The sequence below is a fragment of the Callithrix jacchus genome, chromosome 13 (genome assembly GCF_049354715.1).
Source record: "Callithrix jacchus isolate 240 chromosome 13, calJac240_pri, whole genome shotgun sequence".
Classification (NCBI taxonomy): Eukaryota; Metazoa; Chordata; class Mammalia; order Primates; family Cebidae; genus Callithrix; species Callithrix jacchus.
In genome coordinates, this window is record NC_133514.1 from 52,966,392 (window position 1) to 52,982,013 (window position 15,622).

General features: G+C 36.7%; 1 protein-coding gene across 2 annotated transcripts in view; it reads right to left on the reverse strand.

Annotated features, from left to right (window-relative positions):
• Positions 1-3,030: 3,030 nt before the first annotated feature.
• Positions 3,031-15,622, reverse strand: part of VAPA (VAMP associated protein A) — a 42,688-nt gene continuing 30,096 nt past the window's right edge. The window contains exons 5-7 of one of the 2 annotated variants that reach the window (XM_035270554.3): positions 13,472-13,609; positions 7,702-7,875; positions 3,031-3,801 (exon numbers count right to left, since the gene is read on the reverse strand). In XM_035270554.3, coding sequence (XP_035126445.1) covers positions 3,643-3,801; positions 7,702-7,875; positions 13,472-13,609 — 471 coding nt within the window. In that variant the 3' untranslated portion in view covers positions 3,031-3,642. The remainder of the gene's footprint in view (positions 3,802-7,701; positions 7,876-13,471; positions 13,610-15,622) is intronic. The other variant, XM_035270555.3, reaches the window with a different exon arrangement.

Genomic DNA, 15,622 nt, shown 5'->3' on the forward strand with positions numbered 1-15,622 from the left:
CTACAAAGTGTGGAATAAAAAATCAGATGCTCTCACTTCCTACTAAAAAAATAACCGTCTCACTGAGCAAGAGACTATCTACCTACCTTCAGAACTTAAGTCCCAGTCAGTGACTAGCTATTAATGCTTAACAGGATATAAATGCACAAACCATCACAATCTGCTGAAATTGTATTTGTATTGTGAAAAGGAAAAGGACACTTCATATTTTTAAACAGTTTATTCACGAATAGTTTAATTTCCCTTGAAAACTAGAAAATAAAGATCATTTATTTATCTTCTGCTTTTGTTTTTCCAAATAGCAAGCATTGATCCTTCCCTCTAACAAAGGTGAAATTTTAAAAATCTCAGTGAATAGGAATGTGCAAAGCTCTAAGGAAAACTATTACCTGAATGTCTCTAAATTGGCAAATCACAATTGGGGAATACACCCTCAATAACTATTTTTCTTACCTTACTGTTAAAACTTGTTTTCAAAGTGGTACAATTTGAAAGATTACAGTTCAAAACTAATTCCCATACCAAATAATATCAACTTTAGATGAACATCTGAGCTAAATATTTGACAGTCTTATTTTTCTTGGCTGGGCACGGTAGCTTATGCCTGTAATCCCAGCACTTTGGAAGGCTGAGGCAGGTGAATTCAGGTGTTTGAGACCACCCTGGCCAATATAAAACCCTGTCTCTACTAAAAATGCAAAAATTAGCCAGGCTTGGTGGCCCACACCTGTAATCCCAGCTACTCAGGAGGCTGAGGCATAAAAATCGCTTGAACCCAAGAGGGAGAGGCTGCAGGGATGCAAGATCACACCACTGCACCCTGCCTGAGCAACAGAGCAAGACTCTAAGAATTTTTCTTTGATCAGAATTTCTGGAATTTCATATATTTTTCTTTTCCAAGTGTCTTTTTTTTTTTTTTTAAGGGAACATACCACACACTCAGAACATAGTTTCTTAATTTTTCATAAATACAAGAATGGAGAAAGTTATGGTACATTAGTTACAAAACGAAGGAAGCTAGTGCATTCAAAGTCACGTATGAACTTAAGGCCTTAATTACTTGATTGTAATTTCAGTATTAGCAACGGTTGTATTTCCCTCATGCTTACATATACAAGTAAGCAGGTAGACAAAGCAAAAACTTCTAAACATGTAAGAAATGAAGACAATTTAATCTCTATATTATCAGTCAATAAATACAGTTGGACTTTCAAACTGTAACTGTTGGTAATAAAATAATCTGATTACATTTCATAAAGCGATTAAAAATAACAGAAACAGAGTCTCACCTATACAATCAGAGCATCTCCTGTTATGAAGAACAGTTAAGCCCACATACAGATGCTACCCAGACTACAATCTATCTCAAAACCAACCATGGCATAATGCATTTTATAAAATGCCTACCTAAAAATACATTGTATTTTGTAATGTTTATAAACTTTATTAACAATGTGAGAGGCATGTCTAGCCTAAACACTATAACCAAACTGTACTCAACAGTAGGCCGGTAGTCTTAACGATAGGAAACTTCACATATGCTTATTATAAACAGCATCTTATATTCATTAATTCAGCCATCTCTCAAATTATGACCATTTTTTTCTAGTTACCAGAAAAGTCACTGAGTTAGAGCCCACAGGCCAGATTTCTAGTTCCAGCTCTGCCTCTACCTGTGAGACACAGGGCAAGTTCTCTTAACTTTCGTAAGGCCTCAGATTTCTCAACTACAAAACAAAGGGGCTGAACAAAATGAATTCTAAGGAGTATTCCCATAAAACGGGATTTGGCTAAATTTTCAAGAACTTAATTTCTTTTTAAAAAGATAGTTATGATAAATACCAAGCTTGACACTTATCACCAATAATACTGACTATGTAACAGCTTTAAGCCAAGGAATTACTCATTCTGCATTTATGGCGTGAAAATATAAGACGATTTTTAGCATGCTTTTCCAGTTACCAGAAAAGGGAACAGGGGATTTTTACAGACACTAAAGCACACAGCAGTGGAAATATTCCCTGAAGCACAGCATGCTAGTAATGGAGAGGCATTACTTGTGTTTCTTTTTAGCAACTTTTGCACACAGGCAAGAGGTTTTATAAACAATACCACAGAGCACAGTAATACAATATATGTGATCTGACAAATTCAAAATACAGTTGAAATGAAAAGGCAACCAAAACTTTTCAGAAGACTTCACTCTTCTATAAAATGTGTACACAGACCTGGGCCTAAAATACTTCACTGCACCACATCCAGTTCTAAAATCCAATTTTCTTTTCAGGTAGAGCGCAACTCTTTAAAAAATAACCAACGCATATGTTTAAGAATAAAAATTCACCTGTACTAGACTGTGTGCAGCTAAAATCTGAATCTATTTTATGATTCCAAAACTTTCTATCCTAGTATCAATAAAATGAAGACATGAGACTAAGTGCAGGAAAGTATCAGACCCTGTAATGCATACTTACACTGAAAATGTGTTTCACATGGTTAACATTTGCAAAGGATAAAATCATTTTTCATAAAGAAAATTCCATAGGCTTGCTCAGTATTACCAAACTTCCATAATGAACCTTACTTTGAGTGCCAAACTGGGTGGGAAAAAACACCTTTTAATTATTATTATGAAATGTTACAAATAAGACTTATTAGACTGGTTAAAACGTATTTTAAAACCAAGGAGAGTTAAATCTTGAGAACATACTCTCAGAACTTGTTATGAATGGGGCAAATCAGATGGAGCACAGCCATGCTGAACACATCAACTCACTGAAATCACGTAACTTCTATTCTCATGGACCTTATTTTCTATTATCTTGAAAACAAATTAACTGTAATCTCCCAAAATACTAGTAGTACCTTGAAATTTAATCAACTCCTTTCCTTAACAGAATTAGGGCTTTCAATTAAAAATACTGTAATATCTGAGAGGGTTTCAATGCAAGAGAAACCTTTGCATCATAATTTCAAGTGACCGTATATAGTGGACTCCCCTCTAATAACACGACAGACACAAACAAGCTATGAAGCAAGAATCTGTTAACAGTTTTATTATTTTTTTATGTTAAATACCATGGGACAGGATTGTAAGGATGAAAAACTCAGTCAACAACTGCCTCACAAGGGATAAGAAAAATTCTGCCATGATATTAGCAAAGGTAAAGGAGGAAAAAATTTACACTGTAAGAGGCACCATTTCCCCACGGAATACCTCTTGGCATTTCCTGAATGAGTGGGATTAGCAATCTAAATAAATCATATTTCAAGAGGTAACAGCAACAGATAAAATTTAAAGGGATTATTAAAATAACATTTACAAGACTCTGAACAATTCTTGAACTCTTATTAAAACCACAAAGAAAGAACAATTCTTTATTTATGAATTTCATAAAGGACTGAATGTGCAACTGACATCTGCTAGTGATGATCTGGTAATATACAATTTGTCCAGTAGCCGAACAGTTTGTTTTTATTGTGTTTTCTAACCGTAAGAGATCATTAAAGGCAAAGCCTATATGACGCTGTACACACAAAAAAATGGTCACCGCGGGCCATACTACCAATGAAATGGTAGGTAAACAAATCTTTTTCTGGTCAAGAGAAAAAAAAAAGAAATAGCACTCTGCATGCTTCACTCTACAAGATGAATTTCCCTAGAAAGAATCCAATGAAAATGGCTGCAATTACAACAAGAAGTGATGGAAGAGGACTGGTGACATTATCTCTGAAGGATGCAGTTGAGGTTGATCCAGGTTTATCCGAATGTGCTACCTTTCTGAGCCTTAAACCTTCATCCTAGAAAAAAACACACATACACAAGAGGTTTTTAAAAACAAGCGTACTAACAAGACTACTGAAGCTAAAAATCTACAGGGATGGAAAGTAGATTAGTGGTTGCCCATGGCGGGGGACGGAAACAGGAATTAACTGCTAACCACAAAAGGAAAGTTTCTGGGACTGATGGACACATTCTAAAACTGAACTATAGTGATGGCTGCAAAATTCTATACATCAGTGAATTGTATATTCACAATGGGTGTCTCTATGGGATGTAAATTATACCTCAATAACACTTGATGTTTTTAAACTGGAGCTGAGAAATGTATTCCTAAAATACAAAAGTCAGATATAGTTATATTTACATTTTTTTTAATCCCACTAAAAACACAATTAAAGAAGAGTTCTGTACACTTACTTCCAAGGTGGCCCACGGTATTTAAAATCAGTTGCATCTGTCCCAGCCCAGTGAAAACTACCAAACCTGTAGTTTGCCAGTTGTGTTTACTGGCCTACTGCAACTGAGGAACCGGAACAGCAGAAGCACAAAACAGAGATACGGGGATCCCAGAATTTGGGGGAAGAAAACAGCTTAGTATGAAATTTAAGTAACAGTGTTTTCATATGCTCAAAGCAAAGCAAACGGCTGTGTGTAAAGCAGTAGCACCAGGTCTGGATTGCAAAGCAGGCAAAGAATACTATTTCTTCAGAAACCATAAATTTAGATGAGAAATGTATATAGGAGCCCCCTTATCTGAAGCTCTGCACCTGGACTGGAAACTGAGGGTGCTTCTCTGTGTCAAAATGACCTAGAGCCTCCAGGTAAGAATGGGTTGCTTCTTTCTTACTGCTATGGCTTCACATAGCACCGTCTTTAGAGGACAAGGTTTCTGAGAAGAAAGCAGAAGTCACTTAAGGCAGGAAGTTGTTATGACACTGTGTGCAGTATGAAACTTGGGGAAAATACTAATACCTGTTAACTATGCAGCTGGCTTTATCTGTGTCTCTTATCCAATCTGATGAATGGCAGGACTGATTTTTACTTTTTTCAGTGCAAGGCAAAATGTTCTCCCAGGATTCCTTCATTGTGCTTATAAATAAACACTAACTAAAAGAGTTTTATTTGCATTACTGAATTTTCTGGAGTTGGGTTTTTTGGGTCCTGTGTAAAAACAGCAGTAACTCTCAGTTTCAGCTACCCTTCAGTAACATCTGCAGAACTTTTAATACTCCTGTGATTCTGATTCACTAGGTCTGAGGAGGGCCTGGTAAACTGAATTTTTTTAAAGCTCACTGGGTGATTCACATGCAGTATGAATTACAAACCACAGGGTTTTTCATGCTGATAAAGACAAAAGTTTAAAAAAAAAAAAACCACAGGACTAGAGGAATTAAAAAGAACAGTGAACAGGCAGAAGCAAAAAACTTAACCTGGCAAAAAATTATGATGGGTCTATGAATAAAATACTAAAGAGTCTGAAATAAATTATTGAAGCCAGTGGGTTTTCAAAGTGTGTGTGTTTGTTTTTGCAACGAAGTTTCACTCTTATCACCCAGGCTGGAGTGCAATGGCATGATCTTGGCTCACGTGCAACCTCCCAAGTTCAAGTGATTCTCCTGCCTCAGCCTCCTGAGAATCTGGGATTATAGGTGCCCACCGCCATGCCCAGCTAATTTTTATATTTTTAGTAGAGACAGGCTTTCACCACATTGGCCAGGCTGATCTCGAACTCCTGATCTTAGGTGATCCACTCAGCTTAGCCTCCCAAAGTGCTAGGATTACAGGCATGGGCCACCACTCAAAAGGTTTTTATGTCTTATTTTTCCAACATCACAATCATCTCTCAAAATCTCATACAGAACATCAGCATATAAAAAGTAGGAACCAGGGCCGGGAGCAGTGGCTCAAGCCTGTAATCCCAGCACTTTGGGAGGCCGAGGCGGGTGGATCACAAGGTCAAGAGATGAAGACCATCCTGGTCAACATGGTGAAACCTCGTCTCTACTAAAAAACAATATACAAAAAATTAGCTGGGCATGGTGGCGCATGCCTGTAATCCCAGCTAATCAGGAGGCTGAGGCAGGAGAATTGCCTGAACCCAGGAGGCGGAGGTTGCCGTGAGCCGAGATCACGCCATTGCACTCCAGCCTGGGTAACAAGCGTGAAACTCCGTCTCAAAAAAAAAAAAAAGTAGGAACCAGGAATAAATTCTCTCACCTACTTCCTGTTCAATCTTCCTATTTTTCAGCCCTGCCCCACCTGTGTCATTCCTATTGTTTCCACTTCTCCCCTCCCTGGCAGAGGTAAGTGGCTTCTGAAAGAAATCTATTGAGCACCCTAATGAGCACATCTTTATCAAAGAACAGAACTATAGAAGTCATGGCAGATAAAGTAAAAGTAACAAAATCCTTTGAAAGATCCATGGTGTGTAGGTGTGAAATAAAGATATTCTTTCTACTATCCAGACAGGTGCTTGGAAGCAGAGGGATAACCCTCGAGGGAGTACTATGAAATATTAAATATGAAGAGACACAAATACTCACTTTAAAAAGCATTTTAGCAAAGAGAAGTTCACAGATCAACTTAAAATACAGTGACTTTAATTCAGAGTGCAGTTCCTATATACAGCTACCAAAAAGAATAATCAAATAACTTCTATCATTTAACTTATTTTAGTTACATACATTTTTCTATCATCTACTTTGCTGCAAAGAGCTTCAAAGCCTAAAGAGCAATGTATAGGTTTTCTGGTCTTGAAACAAATAATTACTTGTCAAAGACAAAAATTATTCATAAAGTTCAGACATACTCAAATCAGTCCTCCTCCACCATCCATTTATTCAATCAAATATATGAATGACTACTACATGCATGTACTGTAAATGCAGAGATAAATTAAACACAGCCCTTGCCCCCAAGGAAATTACTGCCCACTAGAGGGAGAAAGGGCTCTAACGAGTAAGAGAAGAATGAAATCTTCTTCATTCTTCATTCTGTCTGCTTTGTGGAGACACAAAGCAGACACGCCAAATGGATTTTTTTTTTCTTTTTGAGAGAGGGTCCTACCAAAGGCTATACTGAAAAGATGACAACAACTTAGTAGCAAAACATCAGTGTGTGTATGTCCTGTGTCGGGAGGGAGAGGATTCCAGGCCATTCGAGTCACTGTGCAGAGCTTACACTAAAACAAAAGAGGAGTATTAAACAGCTTCTTCTCCAGCATACTCTAGCCCAATGCTGCCCCATTCAAACATAACGTGAGCTTCAAATGTGAGCTGCATATGTAATGTTAAATTTTCCCAAAAGTACATTTAAAAGTAAAAAGAAATGGGTAAAATTAATTTTATATTTTATTCAACCCAATATACCCAAACTACTACTTCAATATATAACGATAAAAAGATTTTACCTTTTTCTGTACTAACTCTTCAACATCAGTTATTTTACACTCACCGCATAGCTCAATTTGAACAAATTCCATTTCAAATGCTCACCAGCCCTAAGTGACTCATGGCTATGATGTGGGAAAACACAATCCTAGGCAGTTCAGTATGACTGGCACACAAAATGGGAAGAACAGGATAAACAAGAGTGGAAGATGGCAATGCCACAGGCCAGATCACAAACAATTAGAATGTGTGCTAAGGTAAGGAATTTGCAGCAATGAGAAAACACAGGAAGACCGGTAAAAAGAGGAGTAGTAGGGTAGGGAGCAAAGGCCAGGACATAATCAAACTGGGGCCTCAATCAGTCCTCCTCCACCATCCATTTATTCAATCAAATATATGAATTTATCCTTGGTAAATTTAAAATTTAAAGGATAAATTTAAAAACTAATTGCTAAAATGGCCTAATAACACTCACATGTCCTATACCTTCAGATTTCAATCAACTTATTTTCAACCAACAGAACTTACTCTCAGGTGTCGATTTTCTTCTGATAGCTTCATCATTTCTCCCTGAAGTCTTTTACACTCTTCCATTAGTTTCCTTGTTTCAGTATCATTAAGTGAAACACTGTGTGGTTTTGGCATAGGTCCATCTTGTTTAGACGCATTCAGTGGAACAGCTTTGCTAGGTTCCATGTCATTCTGTATTACAAAGATATTGGGAATTTTTTAACTAACCAAATCTTACAGGTTTTAAACAAATAAAAACATAAACTCTACATCTTTGTTTCTGAAATACTCTTTAAAAGACCTAAATCAGTACATGTCAGCAGTCAGATGAGTCTAAATAAGGAGCCCACTCCCTCCACTCCCATAATCCTTGGAACATACCTCTACAATAGCACTTTATTATGTATCTTAATAATTACTGTTGAAGTTCTTTCCTATAATACTTCAAAGGCTGGGAGAGCAAGAGCCATCTCTCTTTGTATTTACCCCTAAACTCAGCACTTTGGTAAAAAGTAGTTATTCAACAACAGTATGCTGAATGACTGATGTCGACAAAATCCAAATATGAAGGTCATTTTTCATGCTCTGGTTCTGCAATTCAAATGAGGTTCTGTGGGGTAGGGGGATGATATTATCGTAATCATTCCAATAAAATCAGAAACTACCTAAGAAAAAACATGCAAAGAAAGCTTAACATATAAATTTCACATCTTCGGTAATGCAGTTTGCTATAATTCATGTGATTCAACATCACAGTAGCACTGAGCATGTTTTCAAGACTATGAGTCCCAAAATCTTAATTCTCATCAACAATGAACCATTTGAAGCTAGTGTTGAAGGCCTGGAGATAAACATCCATGACAGTACCTAAGTATTTTTCAGCCTGTGGTCTAAAGTACCCCGACATCCTTCACTCTTAACACCACACTTCAGAGCAGTATTACTGTAACAAGCTTTTTTCATTTTAATTAAATTTTTACTTGCTTTAAAATAACTGTAGATAAAAATCTGCTTTATTCAACTATAAACTGCTAACGAAGACATTTACAAAATCAACTTTCTGGCATTCCACAATACTCATTTTTTAAGATTTATCAGAGGCTGTACACGTACCACACCATCCCAGATGCCAAATTTATATTAAGTATAAACAGTGTGTTTGTTCAAAAGGCAAAACTTTTCTTATGAAGGGGAAGTGATTTGATTAGTATGCCTAAATCCACATAAAAATTAATCTATTTTAAAATGAAAATTTATAATGAGGTTCAACAGGTGCGATAGCTCATTCCTGTAATCCCAGCACTTTGGGAGGCCAATGTGTATGAATCACCTGATGTCAGGACTTTGACACCAGCCTGACCAACAAGAAGAAACCCTGTTTCTATTAGAAATACAAAAATTAGCTGAGCATGGTAGCGTGTGCCTGTCATCCCAGCTACTCAGGAAACTGAGGCAGGAGAATCGCTTGAACCTGGGAGGCAGAGGTTGCTGTGAGCCAAGATCACACCACTGCACTCCAGCCTAAGCAACAGAGTGAGACTCCATTGCTTAAAAAAAAAAAAAAAAATTATAATGAAGTTCTAATGAACAATAATATGTATTTGACCTGTTGGCAGATTCTTCCATTTTTCTTCAGACCTCCCAGTTAAGAAAGGTTTTTAAAGAAGCCTATTTCAATTCTTTCTCTGAGACTTTCTCTTGCTCCTCTATTATTAAAACACTGTTTCAGATATATATTACTCTGCCAATACCTTTTCCTATTCTTTTCCTTAATAGCAAGAATTCATTTCAAAATGATTTTCAGTGTGGTCAAATTCTATCCTAGCACAAATCCAACTTTTGATAATGATCAGGTGGCAAACTGCCTTTCCTCTGTAAAGGAGGTGGCAATACGCACCAATATAGCAACTGAAGAACTTGTAGGTTTTGGTCAAGAATTGGAAAGAAGTCTCATACCCATACCAGAAAACTGACAAAAAACTTAAGAGGATGAAGCAGGGCACCATGTCTCATTCCTGTAATCCGAACACTTTGGGAGGCCAACATGGATAGCTGTATAAGCCCAGGAGTTCAAGAACAGCCTGGGCAACAGAGGGAGACCCTGTCTCTACAAATAACAATTTTAAAAAGTAGCCAGGCCTGGTGGTGTGCACCTGTAATCTTGGCTACTCATAAGGCTGAGATGGGAGGATTGATCACTTGGGCCCAGGAGGTATAGGCTGCAATGAGACGAAATCGTGCCACTGCCCTCCAGCCCAGGTGACAGAGTGAGACCCTGTCTTTGGGGGGGAAAAAAGATATACAAGGGGTCAACGGCAAAGAGAAAAAAACTAAAACGAGGAATTGTCAAGCTCTTGACAACTGGATTTTTATTTTTAAATTCTTTAAATTGCATAAAATTATGAAGGGAAGGGAAGAAGTCATTTCCCATACTCTCATTAAATCAACAAACTATTATTCACATTACTATTATTTTTTGACATACATTTTATAAAACTGGCATACATATTTACTTGTTCCTTTATATGTAAATTTTTAATAATTTTAAATGGCATGTCATTAAATATTCTATTCTATGCCTTGCCAAAGTTAAACATTTCACTTTGGTTAAGCATTTGATGGGCAGCCTTCCATTCTTTCGAATTTTAAATAACATGTCCATAAGAAGATACTCTATAAAAAGATAAGTAGACTGGAATTAGATTTAGATTTTTCAAATTCTAATAGACTTGAAAATAAAATTTATCTAATTAAATATAATTAAACTTTTCTTTTTCATTGAATTTCTCTTAATAATGTTATACTATTTTTGTAACAAAAAGGAGAAGAAATAATAACCAACTTGTGGAGCATAAAGACACTAGAATGCAAATATAGTGAAGCCGAAACATACTTGGAAAGTGTACCCAGTAAGTTATATCATGTACTACCTAGGCCCCTTACAAACCAGTAACAAACATAACATGTGCAAGAAAATCTAATTTATTTACATAAAGTATAATAGCATATTAATCCTTGTTGGGGGTTTAAAAGAGGGTGGAGTGGGTGATGGGAGGGTGGGCTTTGAGTCATCATGGAGTGACAATCTGAAGAGCCTGATTAAAAAAAGCAGTGTGACTTTAAGTATATGCTTCCATTCAGGACCTCCATTAGTGAGGTCTGGCTCCAATAAAACAGCTTATTTCTTGAGAGTTGCTTCAAACTGGTCCAGAAAGAGAATACTGGCTGTTCTGAGAACCATAAAACAAGCAAACTAGAGGGATTCAAACATGCTGTGACTGTTAGTTAACTGACGACTAGTAACATTATATTTAATATGCAATTTAGAATAAGCTGGAAAGTCAAAGTGTGTATCAACTAAAATAAAACAATACACCAATCTGGTCCATTTTCCACTACATTATTTAGCCTACCTCCAGTAAACCCTCCATCTATGAGTTGTCCAGTCATGCACCACATAACAACGTTTTGGTCAACAATGATCCAAACATATGATAGTGTTCCCACACAATTATAATGGCACTGAAAAAATCCTATTACCTAGTGAGGTTACAGCACAATACATTATTCACGTTTGTGGTTATGCCGGTGTAAATATACATACTGTACTCCAGTTATAAATCGTACACATACGATTTTTGTACAATACAGAATATTTGGTAATAAACTACATTACAGGTTTATGTATTTGCTATGCTTTTTATTATGCATTTTAGAGTATATTTCTTCTACTTATGAAAACAAAAAGTTAACTCTAAGTTGGACTCTAATAGGTCCTTCAGGAAGTATTCTAGAAGGCACTGTTATAGGAGATGACAGCTCCATGCGCCTAACTGCCCCTGAAGACTTTCCAATGAGACAGGATGTAGAGGTGGAAGACAGTGATACTGATGAATCCGCCCCTGTGTACAGGCTAATATGTGTGCTTGTGTCTTGGTTTTAACATACAAAGTTTTTGAAAATAATCTCATTTTAAAAAAAGAAAGCTAGTAAGGACATAAAAAAGATATTTTAATCTATGTATACACTGTGCTTATGCTTTAAATTATAAGTCAAAATTTTAATTTTAGAGTTTATGAAGTAGTTACGGAAAGCTAAAATTAAAGAAAACAATTTTAATAAACACAACCTAAGTGTACTAGGTCTTCCCATTCACTCACCACTCATTCGCTGACCCACCCAGGACAACTTCCAGTTCTAGAAAATCCATTCATACTACGTGCCCTATACAGGCATGTAGGTTTTTATCTCTTCTGCCATCTTTTTGCTGCAACTTTTCTGTGTGTAGTCATGGGTGTCCAATCTTCTGGCTTCCCTGGGCCTCACTGGAAGAATTGTCTTGGGCCACACACAAAACACACTAGCACTAACAAGAGCTAATGAGCTATTTAAAAAAAAAAACTCAAAATATTTTTAAGAAAGTTTACAAATTTGTGTTGGGCTGGATTGAAAGCCATCCTGGGCCACATGCGGGCATCAGGCTGCAGGCTGAACAAGCTTGGTGTAGATTGTTTAGCTGGAAGAATACTTAGGATTGTAGTATAGCCACATGCTATACAAGTCTGTAGCCTAGGAGCAACAGGCTATATCATATATAGATTTGTGTAAGTACATTCAATGATGTTCACACAACTAAATCACCATACACATTTCTCAATATAGATCCTTAAGAGATGCATAACCATACTTGTGTATTCTTTCTTAACCATCAGAATTTCAGTTCTAATATTCCAAGTATTCCTACTGGCGGTTAAACAGAAAAAGAGGAAACTAGGAATTGGAAATATATGGAAAAGTTTGCAAAGAGGCCATGGGAAGAACAAAGGAGATAAAGGACATAAATGTGAGGCTACATTCTTAACAACAGGAGAGATGGATAAAAATGGACTAAAGAAGTTAAGAGGCTAAAGTCAAGAGTACTGTCATAAACTATCAGAGGCAGAATTAAGGTCTTAACGTATGAATTAAGAGACAGGATGTAAATAACAAGAACAAGGCCACCTGAAAATTTTTTTCCCCACTCTTAACAACTAATTTACCGTTTCTCTAGGATCATGATTCCCAAAAGTAAATAATTCCCAAATCACAAAAACAAAAAAGTATTAAACGTTTAGATAAAGGATAATTTTTTTAAAGCCTTCGTATGCATATCATCTGCAAAACCAAATCAAGGTATAAACAATCTGTTAAAACGGTGGGGCTGGCTGTGTGTGGTGGCTCATGCCTGTAATCCCACAATTTGAGGGACCGAGGCAGGTGGATCACCTAAGGTCAGGAATTTGAGACCAGCCTGACCAACATGGTGAAACCCCATCTCTACCAAAAAAAAAAAAGATTAGCCAGGCATGGTGGCAAATCCCTGTAATCCCAGCTACTCAAGAAGCTGAGGTGGGAGAATCGCTTGAACCAAGAAGACAAGAGGTTGCAGTGAGCCAAAACTGTGCCATGCACTCCGGCCTGGGTGACAGAGAAAGACTCCATCTCAAAAGAAAAAAAGAATATGCTCCCCAAATCTCAAAGAAAAAAATTACACCAACTTCATAATGTTTACATTTATATTGTCCTGCTCACTATTGAGATTTTAGTAAGTTCAGAAGTTTTTTAGAACAGAATAGTTTGTGTGCATGATTTTTAAGTGCTTTGTAGTTTCACTGTTAATTTCAGGCATAGTTCAATTCCCTCTACTTCATATAACACACTCACAATACCTCTTATCAGCTAGATATCTACATTAACTTAATCATTATTACTAGTAGACTCCTAAGTCTGTTAGCTCCCTATAACAAACCTTCTGTTTCTCCTGTTTGAACACACTGAGTCCCCTGGGGTCATCCTTCGTGTGATAACTGGCAGGTGTGGCAACTGTGTTGTTGTTGATGCTGCTCATTGAAGTGACAGTCGGAGCAGTCCCTGGTGGAGTTACACCCTGAGATGGCATGGGAAACATATTCTCAGATTCTCACCGAACTCTGATTTCTTCTGCATATTGGGAATGACTGACACAGAAAGCATTAGGTTCTAAAACATTAACACTTTACTCTTTAAAAATGCATTAATGCATAAGAAACAATACTAGCAAGTAATAGCTATGTTAAGGCAAAAAGTACAAAGTTTCTGAACTCGCTTTTTATATATTTCCCAAACAAAATCAGTTTTAATCTATTGCATTATGTAGACTTATTAAAGGTACATATTTTATTAAAATTTATGCCAGCTTTATGTTGTTTTAAAATGAATACCATCTAATCCTTTGTGACTCTTCATGTTTTTTTCTAATTAGTAATTGTCAATGATCTGAAAAATAAGCACTTTCATGTCTTCTTACCTTTGATAACACTCAATCTGAACATTTTTTAATAAACCTCTCTTGTATTTAAAGCCTATCCCCAATACAAACACTCTCTCACACACGTCCCAGGCCAACAAACACACTTAAAGATTCACACAACCACTAACTCCATAGTTCTCTTCTTTTCTTCTCAAATGCCTTTAATAGGTAAAAGTAATACTGTATTCTACAAACCGGTGGGAAAGAGATTTCCCTAATTATACTTACTCATATCCCATTTGTTCTGTCTCAACAGAAAATAAAGTATATTCAACCATAAAATGTCTTTATAGTAGTAAGACCCCTGAAATCCCTGTTCTTTACAGTTCCTTCAGTCTTCATTAAAAAAAAACTGGCATTTTTTTCCTAGAAAATATGTCACCATCAAATGTCATATGGAGGACATAAATGAAATGCAATACATTTAAGAAATTTAGAAAATGTCAGAGTTAAGAAATTTAGAAAATATCTCAAAATTTCTTTAGAATTGAACACAACTGAATAGATCATAAAACTTCAAAAATAACAAACCACATTCACTCCTTAAAAAACAACCACTACCACTAGTTGGACATTAGGTATTTAATAATACAGAGTTGTCAATTTCCAAACAGAGCTAATAAGTCAAAGAACCCTATTTTTTACAATAGTCAGTACTTTAGTATCATGTGCCTCCAGCTGTCAACAATACAGGGAACATGCTGAATGGCTTTCAGTACTAGCACTGACAACAACTCAAGTGAAGACAGTAGGGGCCATTAATGAAATGAAATGTACTGGCACACACCTGCTGTTCCCTAGGACTACAGTAACTACACATCTTAGAGTGTGCTTAAGGGAGGGTATCTGTTTATGCTTGTTATGCAGGAAAAAAATATTAAGAGTCCTTTGTTCTAAAATAAAAGGGTTCCTAAGTTTCCTGGGGCACCTTATCTACGATCCAAATCAGAGAGCTATTTCCCAAAAAGTAGCCCACACTTTAGTGATGGTTCAAATAAATGAGAATTGTTTTGTCACAAATAAATGATTTAAACTATAAAAATAACATGGACTCAACCACTGTACTTCTGAAGCTGGCTCCATTTTTTACCCTATAAGGTGACCACAAAACTTCAATCACTTCCTTACTTATATATTCAGTAATCAAGGTCCTAAAAAGTTTAAAGAAATCAACAAAATAACACCACATTTTTTTTCACTGTGTTCAGAACACGTAAACACCTAAGAATTAATCGCATCTGTAAAAAGATCAAAATCCTCAAACAGGTGGAGTATACTTATACAACGTATTTGATATGGTTTGGATCTGTGTCCCCAGCAAATCTCTTGTCAAACTGTCATCTCCATTGTTGGAAGTGGGGCCTGTTGGGAAGTGATTGGATCACGGGGGTGGATCCTTCATGAATGGTTTAGCATCATCCCGTGGTACTGTTCTCATGATAGTTCTCATGAGATCTGGTTGTTAAAAAGCGTGTGGAACTGCCCCTTTGCTCTCACTTGCTCTTGTTCCTGCCACGTGAGACATCTGCTCCCCCTTTGCCCTCCACCATTATTGGAGGTTTCCTGAAGACTCCTCAGAAGCAGAAGCTGCCACCCTTCCTGTACAGCCTG